Source organism: Pseudonaja textilis, chromosome 3 (genome assembly GCF_049901715.1).
Source record: "Pseudonaja textilis isolate UNSWEBS1 chromosome 3, rPseTex1.2, whole genome shotgun sequence".
Lineage (NCBI taxonomy): Eukaryota > Metazoa > Chordata > Lepidosauria > Squamata > Elapidae > Pseudonaja > Pseudonaja textilis.
In genome coordinates this window covers 199,176,263-199,201,033 of record NC_141992.1, presented here as the reverse complement: position 1 = coordinate 199,201,033, position 24,771 = coordinate 199,176,263, and the positions used below count along the sequence as shown (strand labels likewise).

General features: G+C 45.1%; 1 protein-coding gene across 2 annotated transcripts; it reads left to right on the top strand.

Moving 5' to 3' along the window:
* Positions 1–18,973, top strand: STX17 (syntaxin 17). 2 transcript variants are annotated; one of them, XM_087931838.1, is made up of 9 exons: positions 1–85; positions 2,091–2,229; positions 3,446–3,609; positions 7,438–7,503; positions 9,384–9,600; positions 12,021–12,130; positions 14,656–14,706; positions 16,897–16,983; positions 17,148–18,973. In XM_087931838.1, the coding sequence occupies exons 3-9, from the start codon at positions 3,487–3,489 to the stop codon at positions 17,388–17,390; spliced, it is 897 nt and encodes a 298-aa protein (XP_087787964.1). In that variant the 5' UTR covers positions 1–85; positions 2,091–2,229; positions 3,446–3,486; the 3' UTR covers positions 17,391–18,973. The 2 variants fall into 2 exon arrangements, with proteins under 2 accessions (XP_087787964.1, XP_087787965.1); XM_087931839.1 differs by lacking the exon at positions 1–85 and adding an exon at positions 417–562.
* The last annotated feature ends 5,798 nt before the right edge of the window (positions 18,974–24,771 follow it).

Below are 24,771 nucleotides of genomic sequence, written 5' to 3'. Positions count from 1 at the left end.
CTTCCGGGTTCGGGACAGCTGTGCGGTGGGGGGGACGTAGTAGCGGGGCCGCAGCCGGTGGGGCCGCCGGAGGAGGCGGAGAGAGGTGAGTCTGGCGAGGGAAGGTGAGATTCCCCCCCCCCAACTCCGAGTCCCGGGACTACAACTCCCATCATCCTCAGCCGGGGAGGGGGGTGTAGCCCAGCTCCTACTGGGCGAAGTAGGAGCCCCCCCTTCCCTCCCTCCCCCGCCTGATCACCCTTGGCTGGGCAGGAAGCGAAGCAGGGCTGGGAGGGGAGACCACCAGGAGATCCCAGGGTGTGTGTGTGTGGGGGGGGGAAGCCTGGCAGGCAGAAGGAGGGAGGGGCGGGGTGTGGGGGTCGCTGGGTTTCCTCCGTCCTCCCTCTGGGTTTGGCTGCCTTTGCTTCGTTCCCCAGCATTTTATCCCCAAGGTGGCGGAAACAAGAGGAGTGCAACCGCCCAAGGAGGCTCCTGCAACCACAGTGAGGAATGGAAGGAAGCCTACAGCCTGGTTCACAGCCAGCCAGAGCATAATGCGCAGTGTTCTGCAGCTTGGCTGAAGGTCTGGAAGAAAGCGACCCTCTCCCACCCCTCCCTCTCCCACCTGCTTGCCCTCCCCCTCCCTCCCCCTGTCTCTTGCCTCCTCTTCTTCCTCCTCTCCAAACCCTCCTCCCTTCTAGTCCGGGTCATGAAACGTCTGCAAGAAAACCATCAAACTTAGAGACCACCGAAGACCCCACAGTTCTCCTCCTCCACCACCTCCTTCTTCTCTTCCTCCTTCTCCTTGTCCTCCTCCTCCCCCACCCAACCCATCACCCTTGTAACACTGATGGTGTTCCCTAGTTGGGTCATGAAAGGTCTGCAACAAAACCACCAAGCTCAGAGAGCATGAAGGACCCGCCAGTTCTTCTCCTCCTTCTCTTCCTCCTCCACCACCTCCTCCTTCTCTTCTTCCTTCTCCTTGTCCTCCTCAACCTCCTCCTCCTCCACCCAACCCACCACCCTTGTAACACTGATGGTGTTCCCTTGTTGGGTCATGAAAGGTCTGCAACAAAACCACCAAGCTCAGAGAGCCTAAAGGACCCCACAGTTCTCCTCCTCCTTCTCTTCCTCCTCCACCACCTCCTCCTTCTCTTCCTCCTTCTCCTTGTCCTCCTCAACCTCCTCGTCCTCCTCCCCCACCCAACCCATCACCCTTGTAACACTGATGGTGTTCCCTAGTTGGGTCATGAAAGGTCTGCAACAAAACCACCAAGTTCAGAGAACTCCAATATCCCCACAGTTGTCATCTCCCTCCTCTCCACAGCCTCCACTGCTTTTTAGCACTGATGATGTTCCCTGTTTGGGTCATGAAACATCTGCACACGCAGGTGCTTAAGTGCTCTGTGTGATGCTCTGATGAAATTACCTAGCTTGGTAATGAAATGTCTGCAAGAAAAAGACCAAGCTCAGACAGCACCAAGGACCCCACAGTCTTCCTCCCCACCTCTTCCTTCTCCTCTTTATAAACCCTTCTCCCTTCTAGCACTGAGGATGTTCCCTAGTTAGGTCATGAAAGGTCTGCAAGAAAACAAGCCAGCTCAGAGAGCACCCAGGACCCCAAAGTCCTCCCCCTCCTCCTTTCCAGGACCCCACAGTCCTCCCCCTCCCTTCCTCCTTTCCACAAAACCACTCCCTTCTAGTACCAATGATGTTACCTAGTTGGGTTCATGAAATGTCTGCAAGAAAACCACCAAGCTCAGAGAGCACCAAGGACCCCTCAGTTCTCCTCCTCCTCCCCTCCTCCTCCTCCCTCCTCCTCCTCTCCACAAACCCTACTCCCTTCTTGCACTGATGATGTTACCTAGTTGGGTCAGGAAATAGCACCAAGGACTCCCCTGCACCCCAGTCCAACCCTGAATAATTCTCTTCCATTGCTTCTTTCTTGTTGTCAAAAACGTCCATGAAAATCTGGAGATAAGTTTGAACCAGTTCTGGCGATCCTCTACCATGCAGCGGAGCTTCTAAATGCTGTTCAGGGATCTATGAAGAGAGGAATATAGAGTCCAGATCTTTGGAATAATTGTCCCATTCTGCTCTCTTTTGCCCAGGTTTCGCGCAGAATACTGGAAGCTGCGCTCTGCGGGGCGGAAAGCTGACAGCTAGCAACCTGGAGTGAGTTCAGACAAGGTCCCCTAGAGTGAGAAGGGCCTGGCAACAGGTCCTTTGAGGAAGCGTGAAAAGACCTGGGTAGGTTAGCTGCAGAAGAGAAGTTTGGGGAGAGAGACGTTGGCAGTTTTTGGATATCTAAATGGTTGTCAAGGGGAGGATAGGGTGGAATAATTCTGTGTGCATCTGGGTGGGCAGGACCCAGGGGCTGAAATGAAGGGCAGTTGGGTAGATGTTAGGAGGAATTTCCTGATGGTAAGGAGCAGTGGAACAGAGAGCTCACAAAACTTTCACTGGAGGACTCAGAGCAGAAAAGTCGAATAACATAGTTGGAAGGGACCTTGGGAGGTCTTCTATTCCAACCCCCTTCTCAGGCAGGAGACCCTGTATCTTTTCAGACAAATGAACGTCCAGTCTCTTCTTGAAAACCTCCAGGGATGGAGCATTCACAGCTTCTGGAAGCAAGCTGTTCCAATGGTTAGGTCTCATAGTCAGGAATGTCTATGGAGATTCTAGGTCCTCCGGGTCATAGCTGTCTCAAAGCTGCATTTTCAAAAGGCAACTGGAATTTCTTGGTTTTTTTTTTCCCTTGAAGACATTTCGCTTCTCATCCCAGTTCATGAAGAACTAAGGAAGCTTTTTTGGATGAGAAACAAATCTTTTTCCAGGAAAAAAAAAACTCAAGAAACTCCAGTTGCCTTTTGAAAAAGCAGCTTTGGGTCACTTGTCAGAAAGTTTCTCCTTATTTCTAGGTTGCTTCCTTCCTTGATTCCATCTGCGGTGGCTTGTTCTGCGCTCAGGTGCTTTGGAGAATAGATCGACACCTTTTCCTCCCCTTCAACTGAAGCTGTCTAACTCTCAGTCTAAACTAAACCATCCAGTCAGATCTGAAGAAGCTGCTTGGATGAGAAGCGAAACGTCTTCAGAGAAAACCCAGAAAGTCCGGTTGCCTCTTGAAATAAATAAATAAAAAAAACACCTTTGGCACAACCCTGAATGGCTGATCCTGATCCCCGATCCTGAATGGCTTGAGAATCTCCATAGACTCTCAGTCTAAAATGCTGTAACACAGAGGTCTCCAAACTTGGCCACTTTTAAGACTTGTGGACTTCAAACTCCCAGAATTCTCCAGCCAGCTGGGAGTTGAAGTCCACAAGTCTTAAAAAGTGACCAAGATTGGGGACCCCTGCTTTAACAGGTTCTGCACTAATTGGGGTTGGGCTAGAGGATCTCTGAGGTGCTTACCCATTCTATAATTTTTCTACTGTATTCATCTTTAAATAATCTTTGTGTCTAGGGAACCAGAGCACTACTCCGTGCTGGATTAAACCACCAAAGATGCCTAAAGATGAAGAAAAAGTTAACTTGCGTCGCCTCGAGCCTGCCATCCAGAAGTTTATTAAAGTTGCCATTCCCACAGATTTGGAGCGGTTAAGGAAACATCAGATCAATATCGAGAAGGTTTAACTTTTCTTTTTTCTTTTAAATTCATCTTAAGAAGGTCAGGCAGGAAATGCACATTTCGGGTCCCATAAGCTAGGGCAGTGGTCGCCAACCGGTGGGCCGGGGACCACTGGTGGTCTGCAAGAAAGTTTTGGTGGTCCGCAGAGAAATGTTCCCCCCCAAAGCAATTAATCCAGGCTGCGCGGGATCACAAGGCTCTGCTGCCCACATGGCCCGCGGGAACACAAGGCTTGCGCCACTTGCACTGCAGACAACACGAGGTAGTGAGGGGAGGGGGGAAAGGGTGGAGGGGGGAACTTGCCCCCTGCACCTGGCCTGGCCACCGAGCTGCTTCTTTCCGCTTCTTTCTTCTTCCGCTTTTGGCTGCATGCAAGGAAAGCAGCAAAAGTCTTTCTTTCTCTCCCCGAAACTCCGCCAGAAATGAGTCTTTGGGACCCTGCAAGGCCTCCTGCTCCAAGAGGCTGCGTCGGCACAAAAGACCCATTTCTGGCGGAGTTTGGGGGAGAGAAAGAAAGACTTCTGCGGCTTCTGCTGCTTTCCTTGCATGAAGCCAAAAGTCTCTCTCTTTCTCCCCCTGAGAACAGAGCTGGAGACGGTATCCTGCAATCCCAAATAAAGAACGATCGATCGGTAGGAAAATGAGATGGGGAATTTTCCTGCAGACTTTTTGGGGGATTTTCCCAGGGGGGTCTCTGGTCCGCGGGATTTAAAATGATGAGTTTGGTGGTCCCTGAGGTCCAAAAGGTGGGCGACCCCTGAGCTGGGGAATATTGTCAGGCAGGATCTAAGAAGAACAGTTTTGTTCAGGGAGTTCTCGACTTAGGACCATTGGTTTAGTAGCTGAAGTTACAACAGCATTGACAAAAATAGACTTATGACCGTTTTTAACATTTTACGGCCGTTGCAGCATCCCCGGGGTCACGCGATCAAAATTCAGAGGTTTGGCAACAGGCATGGACTCATGACGGTTGCAGCGTCCCAGAGTCACGTGATCCCTTTTGTGCGACCTTGTGACCAGCATGGGGAAGCCAAATTCACTTAACGACCGTCTGACCAACCTAACTATTGCAGCGATTCACTTATCAATGGTGGCAAGAAAGTTTGTAAAATGGGGCAAAACTGACAGAATGTCTTGTTTAGAAATTTGGGGCTTTGTTTTGGTCATGTTGGTCATAATAAGGAAATTTGGGGGTCTGTTTTGGTGATAAGTTGGTCATAATATGGAAATTTGTGAGTCTGTTTTGGTGATAAGTTGGTCATAATATGGAAATTTGGGGGTCTGTAAGCAGCTGTATTGGGGGCCCTGCCCTGTGGAACATGGCTTCCCTTGAGGTGAGGCTGTTGGGGTTCCTTCAATAATGGCTTGTCAATAGTTTGAGGACCCCCCTTAATAGAGCAGGCCCTCTTGGCTAGTTGTATGACAGTTTAATGGAATATCTTATGTTTATATCCCTTCCTACCATTTTTTAAAATCTTAAATTGGTGGTTTTAACGGTTTTTATATATTCTTGGTTATTGGTGTGTGATAGTTAGTTGTAGAGTTGTAATTGCAGGGATGTCTTTATCTCTGATGGCAAACCTCAAGAGAAAAGAATGGTTCCAAACTCAGGCAAATAAAGTTACTCATCTAAAGGAGGATTAGAGAGAGGAAGTAAACATATGTTGGACTTTGACTAGAGATCATTAATGGTGTTAGTTACTAGGCTGAACAATAACGAAAGTCAAGCAGAAACCAAAGTTAACCAAAGTTAGAGGATTACTAAAAATGTGTATAAATGCAAGACTAGATTCCAATAAAGATCATGATTCAGTTGATCATGATCAAACACCTCGACTGCCTCGTCATTGCAACAGTTAGTGAGATGGGCAGCTATGTAAATGAAAGAAATAATTTTACACCTATGTTGAAAAAAAAAAAGTATCTTTCAAACTATCTGCTTGATCCAAAGCAAACTGAAATAGTTTGGCTGAATGGAATGACACAGAAAATGGTTGTCCAATGTCCGATCCCACCTCCTGATATTTATACTTGCGATAGAAATTTTATTAAATCAAACTAGAAATAAAAAAGAAATTACGGGCACTTAGATAAAAAAGGAAGAGTATAAAACACAAGCATTTGCTGATGACATGGTATTTTTTGTAGAAAATCCAAATGAGGTTGGGAAAATATTGCTAAACGAAATAGAGGAATATGGTAGAGTAGCGGGTCTTAAAATCAATAAAAATAAATTGAAAATGTTAAAAAATCTTTTAGATAGTCCAAAAAAAAAAAAAAAAAGAATTAGAAAAGGAAACAGAACTCCAAATTACAAATAAAATTAAATACTTGGGTATTTGGTTGACAGCAAAATGCTCGTCCTTAAAGGAAGACAATTATGATAAGTTAGTTAATCAGACAAAGAAAGATTTGGAAATATGGGGGAAATTGCAGCTATCCTTAGTAGGAAGGATTGCTGCAATAAAAATGAACTTACTACCAAGATGGTTATATCTATTTCAGACTGTACCAGTAAAGTTAAACAAAAAATTTTTATGGGGTACTAAATAAGATGATAACAAAATTTATATGGGAAGGTAAAAAGCCTAGAATTAGATTAAAACTATTGCAGGATAATAAGATGCAGAGATGGCTTCGGACTCCCTGACTGGGAATTATATCAACAGGCAGCAATATTAACCTGGATTAGAGACTGGATATCTTTAAACAATTGGAGAATATTAACGCTAAAGGGACATGACCTGCAAGTTGGATGGCACGCCATCCTATGGGAGAGAAATAGAAAATGGAATGAATAGAATAGAATTCTTTATTGGTCAAGAGTGATTGGACACACAAGCAATTTGTCTTTGGTGCAAATGCTCTTGGGGTACATAAAAAAAAATACATTCGTCAAGAATCATAAAGTACAACACTTATTTTATTTTTTTATGTATGTCATAGGATACTAGTAAGCAATCGAATCATACTAGGAAACGATAAAAACAATATAAGTTGTAAAGATACAAGCAACATGGATATAGCCATAAGTGGGAAGAGATAGGTACTAGGAAGGATGAGAAAAAGAATAGTAATGCAGCCTTAGTAGTTAATTTGACAGTCTTGTGGGAATTGTTTAGCAGAGTGAGGGCGGTAGGGAAAAAACTCCCCTTGTGTCTAGTTGTTCTGGTGTGCAGTTCTCTATAGTGTTGTTTTAAGGGAAGGAGTTGAAACAGTTTATGTCCAGAATGGAATATAGAATATAATATAGAATAAAATATAGAATAGAATAGAAGAATAGAATATAAAATAAAATATAGAAAAGAATAGGATATAGAATTGAATCAAATCAAATAGAAGAATGAAATAGAAAATAGAATAGAATAGAATAGCTGGAAAGGACCTCAGAGATCATCAAGTCCAACCCCCTGCTTAGGCAGGAAACCCTACACTATTTCAGACAAATGGTCGGCCAATGCCTTCTTAAAAACTTCCAGCGTTGGAGCATTCACAACTTCTGGGGGCAAGTTATTCCACTGATTAATTCTTGTAATTGTTGGCAAATTTCTAACTGACAGGAAATTTCTTCCGATAATCTAATTTTCGGCATAGTCGTGCCACATTTATCACACTTCCAGAAACTGCTGGTGGTTCAAATTCAGAAATTCACGCTTCCTCCTTCCAACGGATGTCATTTTGAGCCTCTCTTTCTTGAGAGCATCCCACTTTCCCAAGAAAAGAGGCAAATCAATCAATAAATATCCTTGGTTAGTTTAACTCGGTGCTGAGGGAGATGCCACGTTTTTTTGACACTTGCTGTTCTTTCCTCCCTGTTTTGCCTTTAGTACCAGAGGTGCAGGCTGTGGGACAAGCTGCACGAAGAACATATCAATGCTGGCCGCACTGTTCAGGTAAGGAGATGGCGGCCGTAGACGTCCGCTGGAGCTCTCGTCCGGCAAACAAAGCTGGGGTGACGTGGGCCCATTTTATTTGTTGGGTGGGTCTATTTCAAAGACTTTTAGGCAACCTCAGGTGTTGGGCCTGGCTGGGGCATGCTGGGAATTGAAGCCCACACTTCTTAAAAGTGTCTTAAGAGTCTCGGTGGCGCAAGGGGTTAGAGTGCAGTACTGCAGGGCTACTTCTGCTGCCTGCCGGCTGCCTGCAGTTCAGCACTTCAGATTTCACCAGGCTCCAGGTTGGCTCAGCCTTCCGTCCTTCCGAGGTGGGTAAAAGGAGGAGACAGATGGTTGGGGGCAAGAGGCTGTCTCTGTAAAGTACTTAGAGAGGGACGTAAAATCATTGTGAAGCGGCATATCAGTCTAAGGGCTATTGCTATTCCTTCCTTTCCTCCCTTCCCTTCCCTTCCCTTCCCCTTCCCTGCCTTTCCTTTTCCTTCCTTCCTTCCTTCCTTCCTTCCTTCCTTCCTTCCTTCCTTCCTTCCTTCCTTCCTTCCAACTGCTTAGAGAGGGCTGTGAAGCGGCATATCAGTCTAAGGGCTATTGCTATTCCTTCCTTCCCTTCCCTTCCCTGTCTTTCCTTTCCTTTCCTTTCCTTTCCTTTCCTTTCCTTTCCTTTCCTTTCCTTCCTTTCCCTCCCCTCCCTCCCTCCCTCCCTCCCTCCCTCCCTCCCTTCCTTCCTTCCTTCCTTCCTTCCTTCCTTCCTTCCTTCCAACTGCTTAGAGAGGGCTGTGAAGCGGCATATCAGTCTAAGGGCTATTGCTATTCCTTTCCTTTCCTTTCCTTTCCTTTCCTTTCCTTTCCTTTCCTTTCCTTTCCTTTCCTTTCCTTTCCTTTCCTTTCCTTTCCTTTCCTTCCTTCCCTCCCTCCCTCCCTCCCTCCCTTCCTCCCTCCCTCCCTTCTTTCTTCCCTTCCTTCCTTCCTTCCTTCCTTCCTTCCTTCCTTCCTTCCTTCCTTCCTTCCTTCCTTCCTTCCTTCCTTCCTTCCAACTGCTTAGAGAGGGCTGTGAAGCGGTATATAAGTTTAAGTGCTATTGCTATTCCTTCCTTCCTTCCTTCCTTCCTTCCTTCCTTCCTTCCTTCCTTCCTTCCTTCCTTCCTTCCTTCCTTCCTTCCTTCCTTCCTTCCACTTAGAGAGCGCTGGAGCAGTGCTCCAACACTGGAGGCTTTTTAAGAAGAGTTTGGACAGCTATTTGTCTAGGATGGTTTAGGGTTTCCTGCCTGAGTAGGGGGTTGGACTAGAAGACCTCTACGGTCCCTTCCAACTCTGTTATACTGACAGATCAAAGATTAAAAAAAAAAAGTTTCCAAGCGTCTGAATTTTGATCATGTGACTGTGGGGATTCTGTAACAGTCCTAAGTGTGAAAAATGGTCCTAAGTTATTTTTTTTCCCAGTGCCGTTGTAACTCGGAATGGCCACAAAATGAATTGTTGTAAGTCGAAGACTCTCTGTCTAGGTTAACGGTTGGAAGGGACCTTGGAGGTCATCCAGTCCAACCCCGCCCTGCTTCGACAGGAAAAAAAACCCTTTACAGGAAGTCCTCGGCCTACATCCACAGTTGAGCCCAGGATTTCTGTCACTAAACGAAACAACTGTTAAGTTTGTTTTTTGCCTCATTTTAGCAACTGGGAAATCCAGAATCACTTCACTACCAGGTGACTAACCTAACGACTGCAGCGGTCCACTTAACAACGGGGGCAAGAAAAGCCATAAGAACCGTCGTTAAGTCGAGGACTCCCTGGTTTTTTTTTTGGCGTCTGGCCTGATTTGCCTAACTGAGGCCTAACTGAGGTGAAATGGATGATATTTTTTTTCTTTTTTTAAAATATTACAGCAGCTGCGAGCAAATATCCGAGAGATGGAGAACCTTTGCGCCCGAGTCCGGAAGGAAGATATTCTAATTTTGCAGCGAATGATTGACCCCGTGAAAGAAGAAGCTTCGTTGGCCATCAGAGAATTTTTACAGCTGCATTCGGAGTCGGCCGAAGTGTTGAAAAGGCAGTTCAGACAGCAGGAGGCTGGTTTGACCCACTCTACCACTGTCGGAACGGGTACCGTTCATTTATGCATTAACCCAGTGGCGGCTAAACTTTTTGGGCTCCGGTGCCAAAAATTGTGCACTCGCTTGCGCACCAGCACCCAGAAGGCAATGTGCACTCCCCACACAGGCCCTGACCTGCACTGTGCCTCACAGCTGATTTTTGGCCGGTTTGAGGCCTTTTTTCGGCTTCCCAGACGTTTGAGGAAGGCTTCTGCAGGCTTTGCAGGCTGAAATCTAGGCCCGTTTGGTCACTTCCGGTATTTTCAGAAAAACGGGATGTGACTGGCATAGTTTTGGGCCTGCAAAGGCTGCAGAAACCTGCAGAAACCTTCCTCAAGCCTTTGGGAGGCTGAAAAAGGCCTCAAACTGGCCAAAAATCAGCTGGGAGGCGGACGCATGCGCAGTGAGGTAAATTTGCCTGCAGCTTGCATGCCGGCACAAAGGGGTGTGATAGGTTCTCCATCACGACACTAGCTGATAGCCCAGCGTTGCCCGGGTATTTATTTATCCCAATCCTGTATTACACAGGAAAAGCCCTGATTTCAGCGACCCGGACTAAACATAATCTTGTACCCTGGAGGAGTACTGTGAAGCCGTTACCATGGCAACTCCGCAGCGCTGTGCAGTAGAAGCCATTTGAAGGCAGTACGGTAGAAGCCATTTGAAGGCGCAATAGGCTGTATCTTAAGAACACACACCCTGAGGGGTGTTTTACCCCACAGTATTTGTTTCCAGAAGGTAAATAATCTGTGTACCAATTTTGGTTGAAATTGCTCGAGGCATATAGATTTTTTTTTTATCCTGGATGTCTTTGGAGATTCTCAGCCTTCCAGGTCAGGGGTGTCACAAAGGTGCTTTGTTTTCTTCCTCAAGAGGCAGCTGGACTTTCTTTTTCCTTAAGACGTTTCACTTCTCATCCAAGAAGCTTCTTCCGCTCTAAAAGGATGGTGGGGAAGGGAAGGATCTGTATTTCTTGCAGAGAGCTGGTCATTTGCATCCTTTAAGAGCAAGGGTCTTCAAACTTGGGCTAGTTTAAGATTTGTAGACTTAACTCCCAGAATCCCTGAGCTAACATGACTGGAGGAGGAATTCTGGGAGTTGAAGTCCACCCGTCTTAAAATGGCGGAGGTTGAAATACAGGCGCGGGTAGGCCTAGACCAAGGAGTCTGCAAACCTGGCAGCTTTAAGACTTGTGGACTTCAACTCCCAGAATCCCTGAGCTAACATGACTGGAGGAGGAATTCTGGGAGTTGAAGTCCACCCGTCTTAAAATGGCGGAGGTTGAAATACAGGCGCGGTAGGCCTAGACCAAGGAGTCTGCAAACCTGGCAGCTTTAAGACTTGTGGACTTCAACTCCCAGAATCCCTGAGCTAACATGACTGGAGGAGGAAATCTGGGAGTTGAAGTCCACCCGTCTTAAAATGGCAGAGGTTGAAATACAGGCGCGGGTAGGCCTAGACCAAGGAGTCTGCAAACCTGGCAGCTTTAAGACTTGTGGACTTCAACTCCCAGAATCCCTGAGCTAACATTACTGGAGGAGGAATTCTGGGAGTTGAAGTCCACAAGTCTTAAAAGCTGTCAAGTTTGGAGACCTCTGCCTTAAAGGAGAGAGAACTGTCTAAACCATTGGCATGTGTAATTTAAAAAATAAAATGTGTTCGTTAAATCAAGGACAACCTGTACACATTTTTCAGTTATGTGCCTAGCCAGCAAGGAGACATTACAGAGGTAGTGGTCAAATCTCACTCTGTAGAACAAGGGCCTTCAAACTTGGCAAAGTTTAAGACGTGTGGACTTCAACTCCCAGAATTTCTGAGCTAACATGACTGGAGGAGGAGGAATTCTGGGAGTTGAAGTCCACAAGTCTTAAAAGCTGTCAAGTTTGAAGATCCCTGTTTTAGAGGGTTGTTGAGGCCACTTGGAGGTTTCTCTTGTGTCCTCAGGGTCACCTGAGTGGTGCAAATTGGTGTGACTACAACACAGTCCTTTCAGCAACTCCAAGAAGGCCTCACGCACATTTGCAGTACTCAGGTGACCTTAGAGTTGCCAACAGAAAGGGAAGGAGGAAAGGGGTTTGAAAGAGCGGTGTGGCAGCTTGGAAAGCTAAAGTGCATTCCATAAATGTTTTCAGAGATAGTCACTAGGCGACTGAAGTTTCTGCCATGCAAAAATCTCACTGGAGGGCATGACTGATGACTCTTGGCTGTGGATGTGTCTCATTGGAGAATATAAATTATGATACACCCAGGAGATGGAGGGGAGAACCAGGGTCAAGGCGAATACCAGTGAATGATGTGTCTCAGAGTCGGCTGCACCCAGGCAGTGCTGGCACGTTAACTCTCCATAAATCCTTTGGAAGTTTGGCTCGAGACTCATGATTTAAATGGGGGCGACTGCCGGAATCCTGACAGTGTGTTGTTTCCCTTCAGAAACCTCCAACACCGAAGGCGGAGAAAATTCCCTTAGCCAGATTTTTGCACCGTTACCTGAAATCCCCCAGGATCAAAACGCCGCAGAATCCTGGGAAGTTTTAGAAGAGGTAATTTGCTTGCCCCATAATTATTTCCTTCTCAAACACAATGTTCCTGTTAAAATTCTACTGCATAGTGCAATGTTCATACACTATCAGGTGTTTTCATGAAAATTTGCATGGAATGTGAAGGATGTGTGTTTTATTTTCATAGTCACAATGTACACTGAAGGTGGTGTTTAATTTCGTTGCACGAGGTGCAGTGACAATAAAGTAAAGTTAAAATGTCTACTAGAACAAGTAACGTTTTGGGGGAAACCAAAGGTCTGAAATTCACACTAAGTTATAATTCAAAAGAAAAGTTTTATAAGGCGATGTACCGTTTGGTATTTAATGCCAGATAAGTTGTCCAGAAGGTGTAAAGGGATTTTAAATGAATGTTGGAAATGCAAATGTCAAAACGGGACTTTTTATCATTTATGGTAGACGGGACAAAGCAAAGAAATGCAGGATTCTTATCTTAATGTAGAAGATTCTTAAAAGTGAATATAAAGATAAAATAAGAGGCTTTCCTTTTGGGCCTAATGGAGAAAGTACTTGAACAAAAATTAGAACTTCGATGTTATATACGTTGCCGGCAGCAAGATTATTTTATGCACAAAAATGGACACTTCGATTTCCACAATGGATGAATGGCTGCAAAAGTTGATGGCGTTAGCAAATACGGCTAAATGGGCTGCTTTGATTAAAGGAAAAAAAACCAACACAATTACTGTTGTTTCTATTTGGAAACCGTTTCTGCGCTTGAGGTGGAAAAAAAATATGAAACTTTGGCTTTGCTGATGAGATAGTTTTGTTGTTATAGAAATGGCTAGTATCTCTCTCTCTCTTTCTCTCTTTCTCTCTATCCCTTTCTCTCATTTCTCCTCTCATTATCTTTCTATCTATCTCTATCTATCTATCTATCTATCTATCTATCTATCTATCTATCTATCTATCTATCCTCCCTCTCTCTATATGTATATCTTCCCTATCTATCCATCCATCATCTATCTATCCTCCCTCTATCATCTCCATCCATCCATCCATTATCTATCCTCTCTATCTATCTATAATCTCTATCCATCCATCTTATCCATATCTATCTATCTATCTATCTATCTATCTATCTATCTATCTATCTATCTATCTATCTATCCTCCCTCTATCTATCTATCTATCCTCCCTCTCTCTATATGTATATCTTCCCTATCTATCCATCCATCATCTATCTATCCTCTCTATCATCTCCCTATATCTTTATAATATCTATCCATCCATCTTATCCATCTATATCTGTCTGTCTGTCTGTCTGTCTATCTATCTATCTATCTATCTATCTATCTATCTATCTATCTATCTATCTATATCATCTGTCTGTCTGTCTGTCTATCTATATCTATCTATCTATCTATCTATCTATCTATCTATCTATCTATCTATATCTGTCTGTCTATCTATATCTATCTATCTATCTCTCTATCTATCTATCTATCTATCTATCTCTCTATCTATCTATCTATATCATCTGTCTGTCTGTCTATCTATATCTATCTATCTATCTATCTATCTATCTATCTATCTATCTATCTATATCTGTCTGTCTATCTATATCTCTCTATCTATCTATATCTCTCTATCTATCTATCTATCTATCTATCTATCTATCTATCTGTCTCATCTCTCTCGTCTCTCCCTCTCTCTCTCTATCCCTTTCTCTCATTTCTCCTCTCTCTCTTTATCTATCTCTCTATCATCTCTCTCTCTCTCATCTCTCTGTCTCTCTATCCCTTTCTCTCATTTCTCCTCTCTCTCTTTATCTATCTATCTCCCCTCTCTCTCTCTCTCATCTATCTGAAAGCAAAATTCCACTCGCGCATCATCACAAAATCTCCAGAACCTTAAATCCTACAAACTTGAAATTTGGCACGTCTGTTCCTCTTGGCTTCTAGATGCTCGCTAAGAAAGGATTTTTCAAAATGATCCTCAGAGCATTAGTATTTCGTATATTATTATTATTAACACGTTCTGATGCTAAGGAGTTCTACTCCCCCTCCTCGCCTGAAAAAAATAAATCTCTTCCAAATGCAAAATACGAGCAGAGGAGTTTCAGTTTCACAGCAGCACCAAGCAGGTTTAGTACAGAACAGTTGAGCAAAGCCCCGCCCAGGCTCCTTGCTGTCTCTTCCTTCCTCACACAGCAAATGCTCTTTCAGTTTCCAAACAGCCCTCAACTCTCTCACACAGTGACAGGACGCTAGCCAGATGAATACCGCTGGATGCTGGTAGGCGGAGGCAGAATTTTTTCCTCCTTATTTTCCTCCCCCAAAACTAAGCCTGATCACATAGTTTCGTAGCGAAGCACCTGGGTATCCAGCTAGTTATTATCTAGAAGTAAAAGGTTGAGGTTGTATGTTATGGACCTGCACTAAAAACAGTTCCTGCTCTCGTTTTTTTCCTCCTTACTGTCTTTTGTCTTTGTTTTGATAAACTAATAACGATTTTAAACAAAAAAAAATTGAATAAACCAAGTAATGTTTGGGTATTTTCTTTAGGATCTGATTGAATTGAGTACTCTGGTGACTGAATTCTCCCTGCTTGTTAATGTAAGTACAGCAAAGTTTGCTTCTTTTATTTTTATTCCCTCTGGATTCTAACAAAAGAGAACTGGAATCTAACTGGCTTTCTACCCCAAAAGCTTTGACATTCTGTGCCAGGTAAAATGATAATTAAAGGGGGAAAAATATAGACATATATTTGCAGTTGGCAAACAATCATTCAGGAGGAAATTTGCTAGCTTAGGGTCTATTTTAACACTTCCCTTTTTTTTTGAATTTAAAAATAAACTTTATTAAAGATTAAAAATATATATACAATACATAATACAACACATTTCATTAAAAATGAAACCAACGAGAAAGAAAATCAATAAACACGAAACATATATTTCTACTTATTTAGACGGTGTGTTCTTATCACAAACAATTTTCTAATATTCATTTTCTATTTCTGGCAAATACTCTTAAACTAACCCCTTTATCTTTTCCTTGTCTATTTATTCACTGGTTTTTATCCTTAATCCAATTGTACCAGTTTTCCCAAACTGTACAATGTTTTGAGTCTGCCTCATCTCTTAGTTTTTGGGGTAAGTATGTCCATTTCGACACAGTTGTAGGTCTTCTGGATTATCAGATTGTTGGTATCTGATCATCCTTCCAACATTGTCCAAAAGCTATTCTTGCGGCGGTGATTATGTGCAGAATTACGTATTTCATTTCTTTTGCGTATTCACCTTATAAAAAAATTTCGACCTTGAGATCTAATTGAATATCTGTAATTTCTTTTATCCAAATTCTTATATTTTTCCAGTATTTTTTTTTTTTACTTTTCGAGCACAGCCACCAAGGGTGTTAACGCTTCCATTTCTGATTGCAACGGATTCTGAATTGGAAAAAAAAAAGGAAAAAAAACCCCCATAACTTTGGATAGAGCAAGCACCCATTTGCAAATGGATCGGCTCTTAAAATTAGCAGGGCCTCTTTCGTTACAGCAAAAGAATGAATATGTAGCTGTGAGAAGGACGTTTGGAAATAACTTTTGAAGATACAATGCAGGTCCGAAGTACAGCTAGTTCTCAACGTACAGCCATTCATATAGTGACTGTTCAAAATTACTGAAAAAAAGGGATTTAGGAATATTTTTCACATTTACGACAGTGGCAGCATCCCCTGTGGCAAAATTAAGAGGCTTGACAACACTCTCTCTCTCTCTCTCTCTCTCTCTCTCACACACACACACACACACACACACACACACACACACACACACACACACACACAAGATGCCGTTTTGCGACCTTCTGACAAGCCAAGTCAATTGGGGAATCCAGATTCACTTAACCAGCTTCACAACTGCAGTGATTCCCTTAACAACCGAGGCAAGGAAAGTCGTAAACCAGGGCAAAACTCACCTAAGAAAGGACTCACTTTGCAACAGAAATTTGGGGCTCAATTGTCACCAATCCCAGGACTACCTGGTCCAGGAGAGATTCAGCCCGGAAATAAGGAGGCATTTCCCGACAGCGAGAACGATCAACCCCATGGAACAGAAGTTGCCTTTGGGTGTATAGGGTCTCCTGCTTGATCAGGGGGTTGGACTAGATGACCTACAAGGTCCCTTCCAATGATTCCATTCAATTCCCTATTCTGCATTCTATTCCATTCCATATTCCATTCCATTCCATTCCATTCCATTCCATTCTATTCTATTCCATATTCCATATTCCATATTCCATATTCCATATTCCATTCTATTCTCTATTCTATCCTATTTTCCATTATTCTGTTCTGTTCTGTTCTATTCCTATTCCTGTTCTGTTCTGTTCTATTCTATTCATTCCTAGATTCTATTCTATTCTATTCTATTCTATTCTATTCTATTCTATTCTATTCTATTCTATTCTATTCTATTCTATTCTATTCTATTCTATTTTCCATTATTCTATTCTGTTCTATTCTGTTCTATTCTGTTCCATCCCATCCCATCCCATCCCATCCCTATTCCATCCCTATTCCTATTCCTATTCCTATTCCTATTCCTATTCCTATTCCTATTCCTATCCTATCCTATCCTATCCTATCCTATCCTATCCTATCCCTATCCTATTCCTATCCTATCCTATCCTTATCCTATTCCTATTCCTAATCCTAATCCTATCCTATCCCATTCCCATTCCCATTCCCATTCCCATTCCATTGCTATGTAAATAAACCAATCAGTCCCCGCTTTGCTCCTAGGCTCAGCAGGAGAAAGTCGACCGGATCGAAGAGAACGTCTGCACTGCCGTCGCGAACGTGGAAGAGGGGACCCGGAGCTTATCCAAGGTGGGCCTCGAACCAGCTGCTCTCGGCTTGCGAGCCAGGGTAGGGTGGGGGGAGGACTCCATTACCCACCCTCCCCAGTCGAGAGGCTGGGGTTGTCCGCTGATGAGACCCCCGCCCTTCGAATGACTCTCTCTCTCTCTCTCTCTGCCCCTCTCTCTTCCTAGGCTGCTACCTACAAACTGGCCGCCCTTCCGGTGGCCGGCGCCATCCTGGGGGGCATCGTGGGGGGCCCGATCGGGCTCCTGGCAGGCTTTAAGGTGGCCGGGCTGGCGGCCGCTTTGGGCGGCGGCGTGCTGGGCTTCACGGGGGGGAAACTCATTCAGAGGAAGAAGCGGAAGTTGATCACGGATCTGTCGTCCTCCAGCTGCCCGGACGTGCCTGGTCAGAGCGGCCAAGGGGGCAGCTGAGGACTTCCCCAGCCCGGCATCACGGACTGCTCACCTGGACAGGTGGTTTCCTCCTCCTCCTCCTCCTCCTCCTCTTCTTCCTCCCTGCTGGAAATATTTCCTGTTGTTTGAGAATGTGAAAGGGGACAAAATTGATGCTGGGGGGAAAAAAAATAACCCTTCTGACTCACGCCAGGGGAAGGCAAAGCGTGGTCACGCTTTGGCGCACCTCACCTGCACCGCGTTGCAAGGAAGGTGGAAAGGTGCGCGCCGAAGGGAGGTCTCCACCTGGTTTGCCTTCCTCCTCCAGGGAGTGTTATCAGTGTTCACCAAATGCCTTTTTCCAGGTTTACAAAACGGACAGGAACGCCCAGAGGTAGCCTTTGGTTTTAAAGCCTCTGGATACTTCCGTTTTACGGTTACACACCTGTCGGTTTTAGTCGCTTTCTGGCTTCTCAGAATCGGTTTGCAGTGGCAGATTTGGGTTCGTGGCAGGACAGGCCTGCTGGGGTCGGGGGGAAGGGTCAGGCGGAAGAGGTGATGAGAGGTCTCGCCTTGGGAGGGGAAAATTCGGGGGGAGCGGGGCTTGGTTTGCAAATTTTAATTCTTTTTTTTTTCCAGACTGGAAAGTTGGCTTCTACCTCTCGTTTTCAAGTGCCACGGTCAGGAAAAGCCAGAACAGGCTATTCGGGGGGGCAATTCTCTGCTTGTGGCTTGTCAGGTGTCTGGAACGGTGTTTCCGTGGTAACTTTCAGATGAGTGGACTTCGACTCCCAGAATCCCCCAGTCAGCAAGGAATTCTGGGAGTTGCACTCATCTGAAAGTTGTCCAGTTGATTGGAGAACGCTGGGAGTGGAAGTCCTCACGTCCATAAAGGGAGAAACATTACTCTGGAATGAGCAGAGAGGTTGGGAACGATGGGCCCTCGATGAAGTGTGGACTTCAACTCCCAGAATTCCCCAGTCAGCACGGAATTCTGGGAGTTGCACTCATCTGAAAGTTGTCCAGTTGATTGGAGAACGCTGGGAGTGGAAGTCCTCACGTCCATAAAGGGAGAAACATTACTCTGGAATGAGCAGAGAGGTTGGGAACGATGGGCCCTCGATGAAGTGTGGACTTCAACTCCCAGAATTCCCCAGTCAGCACGGAATTCTGGGAGTTGAAGTCCGCAGGCCATACAAGCCGAAGTCCCCCACTCTTGCTGTAGAATATCAGACAAAAATTATTTGATTTTAGTTATTAATTATTCCTTCCATGCCAACTGACCCCTCAAGGTGGAAACGGATCTGTTTTGGAGGGATGTTTGCGCCCAAATGAACCAAGTGGGGCTGCGTTGGGTCGGTTCAAAAGAGCGACAACTATATTTTTCCTCTTCGCACAAAAACACAACGCCATCTCGTCCACCTTATAAGTTGCCCCCAGAGTCAGTTCGGATCTCTTAAAAATCACCATCATCTTTTATCTGAAGTATTTCAAAATGTCTCCCGGACGTGGGTTGTGTGCCATCTTTTTAAGTGGGGCAAAACACTTTTACTGCATCGTTTGTACCAACGCCGGGTGTCTCTACACATCATCCGAGAAATAAAAGACGTTTTTAAAAAGAAGTTTAAAAAGAAGCAGGTTTTATTAACGGGTTTGTGTTTTTTCTTTTTGCTGACGTGGCAGTTGGGCAATTCAAGGGAGTTTGTTTCCTTGGTAAGATTTGCTGACTGTTGATCTACATTGCGGGCACCCAGGGAGATGAAGGCAGGAAGAGGACCATTTATTTGGGGAAAAGGGGGATTTTTCTTTTTGTCCGTTGTGGGGAGAATAAAATACAGGAGAGCCAACCTGATCCAGCTTACAGCTTGGCTTCCCATCCAAGGGAGCTAAAAACCTCTAAAGAGCCCTAAATGTCCCTAAAGAGGGAGGCGGTGGCTCCGTGGCCAAGACCCTGAGCCTGTTGATCAGAAAGGATCGGCGGTTCGCATCCATAGCGCCGTGGAATGGAGTGAGCTTCTGCCAACCTAGCAGTTTGAAAGTGTTCTGACCCGGGGCGTGTGTTCCTGACCCAAACCTTGTTCCAAGGAAACCAACATGAAACGGAGGTAAACAGCAAAACCTTTTAATGATTCTTTACGAATTCTGTTCCTTCCCGGTTAAAAGGCTGCTTCAAACTAATTGTCTCTGATAAGAACGAGCCTTGCCAAGGTGGTGCAAGGCAGCCAAGAACACTAGATTAAGTTACTAAGGAATATTTCAAACACAAAGAGTCTCCAAACACCAGCCAAGATACTCTGAATGTCCCCAAGGCTTGAGTGCAAAAATTTCTTTGCTTCCTGCAAAGAACTCCGGTTTCTCAGCTGGCTTTTATTTCTTAAGGGAGGGGCAGTCACCTTGCAGCCTTACTCCCAAGTCGCCCGTGCTGCTGCAGCTGCTCTTTCCTTTGAGCAGCCCTGCTTGCACGCGCACTGGGCACAGGCTCCTTGGGGGACTCTTCCTCACTGCTGCCAGCCTCCACAGTCTCTAAAGGCAGCACTCCACTCCCTGATGGTCCTGGCTCCATCCCTGCATCACCTGCAGGTCCCTCATCCGAGTCCTCGCTCTCTGAGGCCTCTGCCGTCCCCACCTGCTGCCGGCAAACCACAACAGCGTTGCATGAAGGCGACATAGATAAATCAATAAGAGTCCCTTTATTAGCTCCAACTTTGCCCCCAATGTCCTGGTTACCTTCTGGGCTGGAGAAAAACTCCCAGGAACAGCCTTTGGCTGCAGGGAATCAAGTCCAAAACATGGTCAACAAAAACTGTAACTACAAGTCCAATCAAGGCAAAATAAGTAGTTCGGCAAGGCCGGAGCAAGAATTCCAGATGTGAAGGCACGGTAACAACAACACGGTTGGGAGGATCCCAGGAAAGCAGATAACCAAAGTACACACAAGATAAAGTCACATTTGCTCCTAGTAGCTGCTGTGCTCAGCTTGCATCTCTTTTAAACTCTTTTCCAAGCTGCAGCTAATGAAGGGAATCAGGGCCCTTTCCTCCCCCGTAAACCACGCAACCCACGTTGCTCCTTTCTCCATTCCTCTCTATGCCCTAGGATGAAGAAAGGGGTGGGCCTGGGTCTTCCTCTGAAGTCCTCCCTTGCTCTCCCTCTCCCCTGCCCTGCCCAGCCGGACTTTGCCCTTCCCCAGTTTCCTCCAAAGCCAACGGAGCCACACTTCCGCTCCCTGTCAGCTGTTTCTCTTCCTTCTCGGATTCAAAGTCTGATGGCGGCACGACCGAAAGCATATAATAATAAAAAAAGTGCAAATAGAAAAATAGGGACCCCTTTGGTGGGAAGGGGACAGCGTTCCATGCGCCTTCAGTGTTTAGTCCTGCCGGCCACATGACCACGGAGACGTCTTCGGACAGCACCGGCTCTTGACGGTTCTCTAACGGAGATGAGCAGCGCCCCCTAGAGCCAGAAATGACTAGCACGGATGGTTCCAGGGGAACCTTTCCATTTAGCTCCCTAAATTCACACAAAAGATGCCAATAGCAAAAAAAAAAAAAAGCTATTCTGGCACGATGCCCAGCAATGGGCGGCCTGGTCTGCTGGAGCCCTGGACCGAGGCTGCCGCCCGCTGAGTCCAGCCAAGTGGGCCATCGCCTCCTTTGTGATGGGAGTTCCCACTCTATGCCAGGGGTCAGGATGGGCTGGTCAGTTTTGCAAAGGGCCACAAGGGGGCAGCAGGACCCTAAAAACAGCAAGAGGGGACCCCAGTTCGGTTAAAAGGCTTGAGATTGGGGGTTCCTGCATTTTATTGGGGGGGCGGGGGCTCCCTGTCAGAAAATTTCTCCGTTCCAAGGAGCTTCTCTCCTTGATGGGTTTCCATCCGCTGCTTCTTGTCCTGCCTTCAGGGGCTTTGGAGAAACAGAATACAGAATAACAGAGTTGGAAGGGACCTTGTAGGTCATCTAGTCCAACCCCAGCTGTTCCACTGGTTAATTCTCCTCACCGTCAGGAAGTTTCTCCTGAGTTCCAGGTTGCTTCTCTCCCCGATGAGTTTCCATCCGTTGCTTCTTCTCCTGCCTCTTCAGGGGCTTTGCAGAATAGCTTGACTCCCTCTTCTTTGGGGCAGCCCCTCAGATATTGAAATACTGTTAACATGTTCCCCCTATACCAGGACTGTCCAATCTTATGGACTTCAACTCCCAGAATTCCTCAGCCAGCCAGCTGGCTGGCTGAGGAATTCTGGGAGTTGAAGTCCCACATTCTGGGAGTTGGAAGTTCTGGGAGTTGAAGTCCACAAATCTTAAAATTGTCAAGGTTGGACACTCCTGTCCTGTACCATTCAGGACAAACGAATGGCTCTCCAGTCTCTTCTTGAAAGCCTCCAGTGATGAAGAAGCACCCACAACTTCTGGTGGCAGGCAGTTCCACTGGTTAATTGTCCTCACAATTAGCAAGGTTGCTTCTCTCCTTGATTAATTTCTATCCGTTGCTTCTTGTCCTGGCCCTCCACCTCAAAAAAGTTTTTTTTTAATTTCTATCTACATATAACAACAATACGCTAACAGTGGCATCAATATATCATACATCTCTCATTACCTATGTTCATATTAATTCATAATTCTTCAATGTTTATTTTCAACCTTATAGTTACCTATTCATTTTATTTGTTGAATTTCACATTGCATCATCCTTATCATTTATTCAATATTAAGCTTCTCTTATCCAATCCCAATTCATGTTCTAATATCTTGTTTTACAATGTTATCTTTATTCAATTCCAAATCCTGTTTGGAAATCCTCCTTCCGTTTTTCTTAGTATATTCTCATATCTTATTTTACAATGTTATCTAAAATTCTCATCTTCTTTCTATTGTCATTTCTCATATTATTATTATTTTTCTGTCACATTGTCATTTTATCAATCCTTACCTGTAAATATAATTGTCTCCTCTAGTTAATAATTCGAGCTAACCACCTTCATTCTTCCTTAATATCAATCTCCTTATCTAATATAAAACACAAATATATATATTTTTCTCAGATTCCGCATTATATTTTCCTTTGGAGAATAGCTTGACTCCTTCTTCGTTGAGGCAGCAAATACTCAAATACTGGAACGCTCTATTACATCCCTCCTAATCCTTCTTTTCTCTAGACTATCCATACCAAATCCTGCAACTGTTCTTCCTATGTTTGAGTCTCCAGGCATTTATAATGTAGAACAAAGAATACCAGAGTTGGAAGGGATCTTGAAGGTCATTTAGTTCAACTCCCTGCCCCAGCAGGAGAGTCTACGCTACTTCTGACATTGCATCCTCCTAGTTGCTCTTCTCTGCACTTTTTCCAAAGTCTCAACATCTTTTTGTGTGATGCGGTGACCAAAACTGAATGCAGGATTCCAGGTGTGCGCTCAGAGTATTGCAGCCTAAATTCACCGCCAGAAAAGTAAACACAGATGGCTGAGGCTTCATTTAACTTCTTTATAAACACACGAAGTAGATTTTACAATACCAGTGGTAGATTTCTCCGGCACGGAACAAACTCAGACAGAAGCAGACATGTTACAGGTTCAGACCTTAACTCTAGTCTTCAGCAAGCAAGCAAGTTAGTTTGTATTTCACTTTAGAGCTGAGCACAGAACAGAGATAAACCACAGCCAGATTCTCTCTTTAAATTTCAGCCCTCAATTCAGCTCTCATTGGCTGATCTTGTTACGAAGCTCTGTTCCAGTTCATGAATATACTCTGACAGGGTGCCCTTACTAAGGCTTTATAAAGTGGTACTAAAACTTCATGTGATTTTGATTCTATGCCTCTGTTAATGCAACCCAGGATTGTGTTAGCTTTTCTGGGCTAACACTCAACTTCTTTGTTAGCATAAAAGAAGCTTGCCTGTTGTGAGATGCTTTTTCGACTTTCTGACGTAGCCTCTCTCCCCAGGATTCCCTGGTGGTCTCCCCTCCCAAGGAGGAATCCAGGGGTGGAGTCCTTGCTGGCTGTGCGCCCAATATAAGCCTTACCCTCAAAATAAGCCCTAATTAAGAACCCTGCCCACTCCAGAGTGCATGGATAAAAATTAAACTAGGGTAGGGATGTGGGTGTGGTGGAGCTGCCCTACTACTTACCATTGGACAGTTGTAGCCAGGCCTCACACACCTTGACACCTGCCTTGACGGCCCATTTCTTCTGCAGCCCGCAAGGCCGGCAAGGCTTTCCTGAAGGCCTCTGGAGCTGATAACAAAGCTCTGGATTGATCCAGAGCTGTGTTAACGGCTTCAGAGGCCTTCAGGAAAACCTTTGTGGCTGCAGAAGAAGAAGTTCTGGAAGGCCTCCGACAGCAAAAAGGAGGCCGGGGGCGACTGGCACAAGTGAGGTTAGTCAGTAAAGGAATCCCCCGAAAATAAGACCTGGTGCCTCTTTGGGTGGCAAAAAAATAAAATAAAATAAGACAGGGTCTTATTTTGGGGGGAAACATGGCATATTATGGTAACACGATCCCTGTGAGGACCCAGGGTGGGATACCAAAGCAGCATAGTCACAAAAACAGGTGAAGTCCCTTTAATTCCTTCAACTTGGCTTCAAAGGTCCAATTATCATTGACTGGAGAAAAAACTCCCCCACAAACAGTTGCGAAAAAGGAAGAACTTCCATTCCAACTCAAAATACATATAAATTATAAATAGGAAAAAAACAACACAAACCACACGGAAGCCATTAATGAGACCAGGCAGGATCAGGGCTTGAAGACGTCCACAGATATCGAAATACACACACTGGGAAGGAGGCCAGAACTCAGATAAGAACTGACAAACTAGAAATATATTTCATGCTTTGCTTCCAGCACTGGGCCATGCGCAGTTTGTCCTTTTAAACAGTCCTCTCAGCTGCAGCCCATGAAGGGGATCAGGGCCTCTTCCTCCCCCGTAGACCATACCATTCATGTTTCTCCCTTATCCTCTCCTCCCTGGGTGCCCTAGGATGAAGATGAGGTGGGCCTGGGTCTTCCTCTGAATGCCCAGTTGGCCCCAGCTTCCTCCACAACCTCCGGAGCCCCACTTCCACTTCCTGTCAGCTATTCCTCCTCTCCCTCAGAATCCGATTCTAACAGGGGCATGACAATCCCCTTCTGACAAGCAACATCAATGGGGAAGCAGGGTTCACTTAATGACCGTGTGACTCACTTAACGAGTGCACTGTGATTCACCGAAGAGTTATGGCAAGAAAAGTCATAAAATGTGTCAAACAACTGTGTCACTTAGCAACAGTAATTTGGGGCTCCATTGTGGCCATAAGTCAAGGACTACCTGTCGTAAGTTGGATGCCAGACTCTGTGACCCCAGGTGGCTTATGCATGGATATATTAAAACCTCCCTGGCTTGCATCAAGTCCAGGACCATCAGACCAAGGAGAGATCCAATGTGGGAATG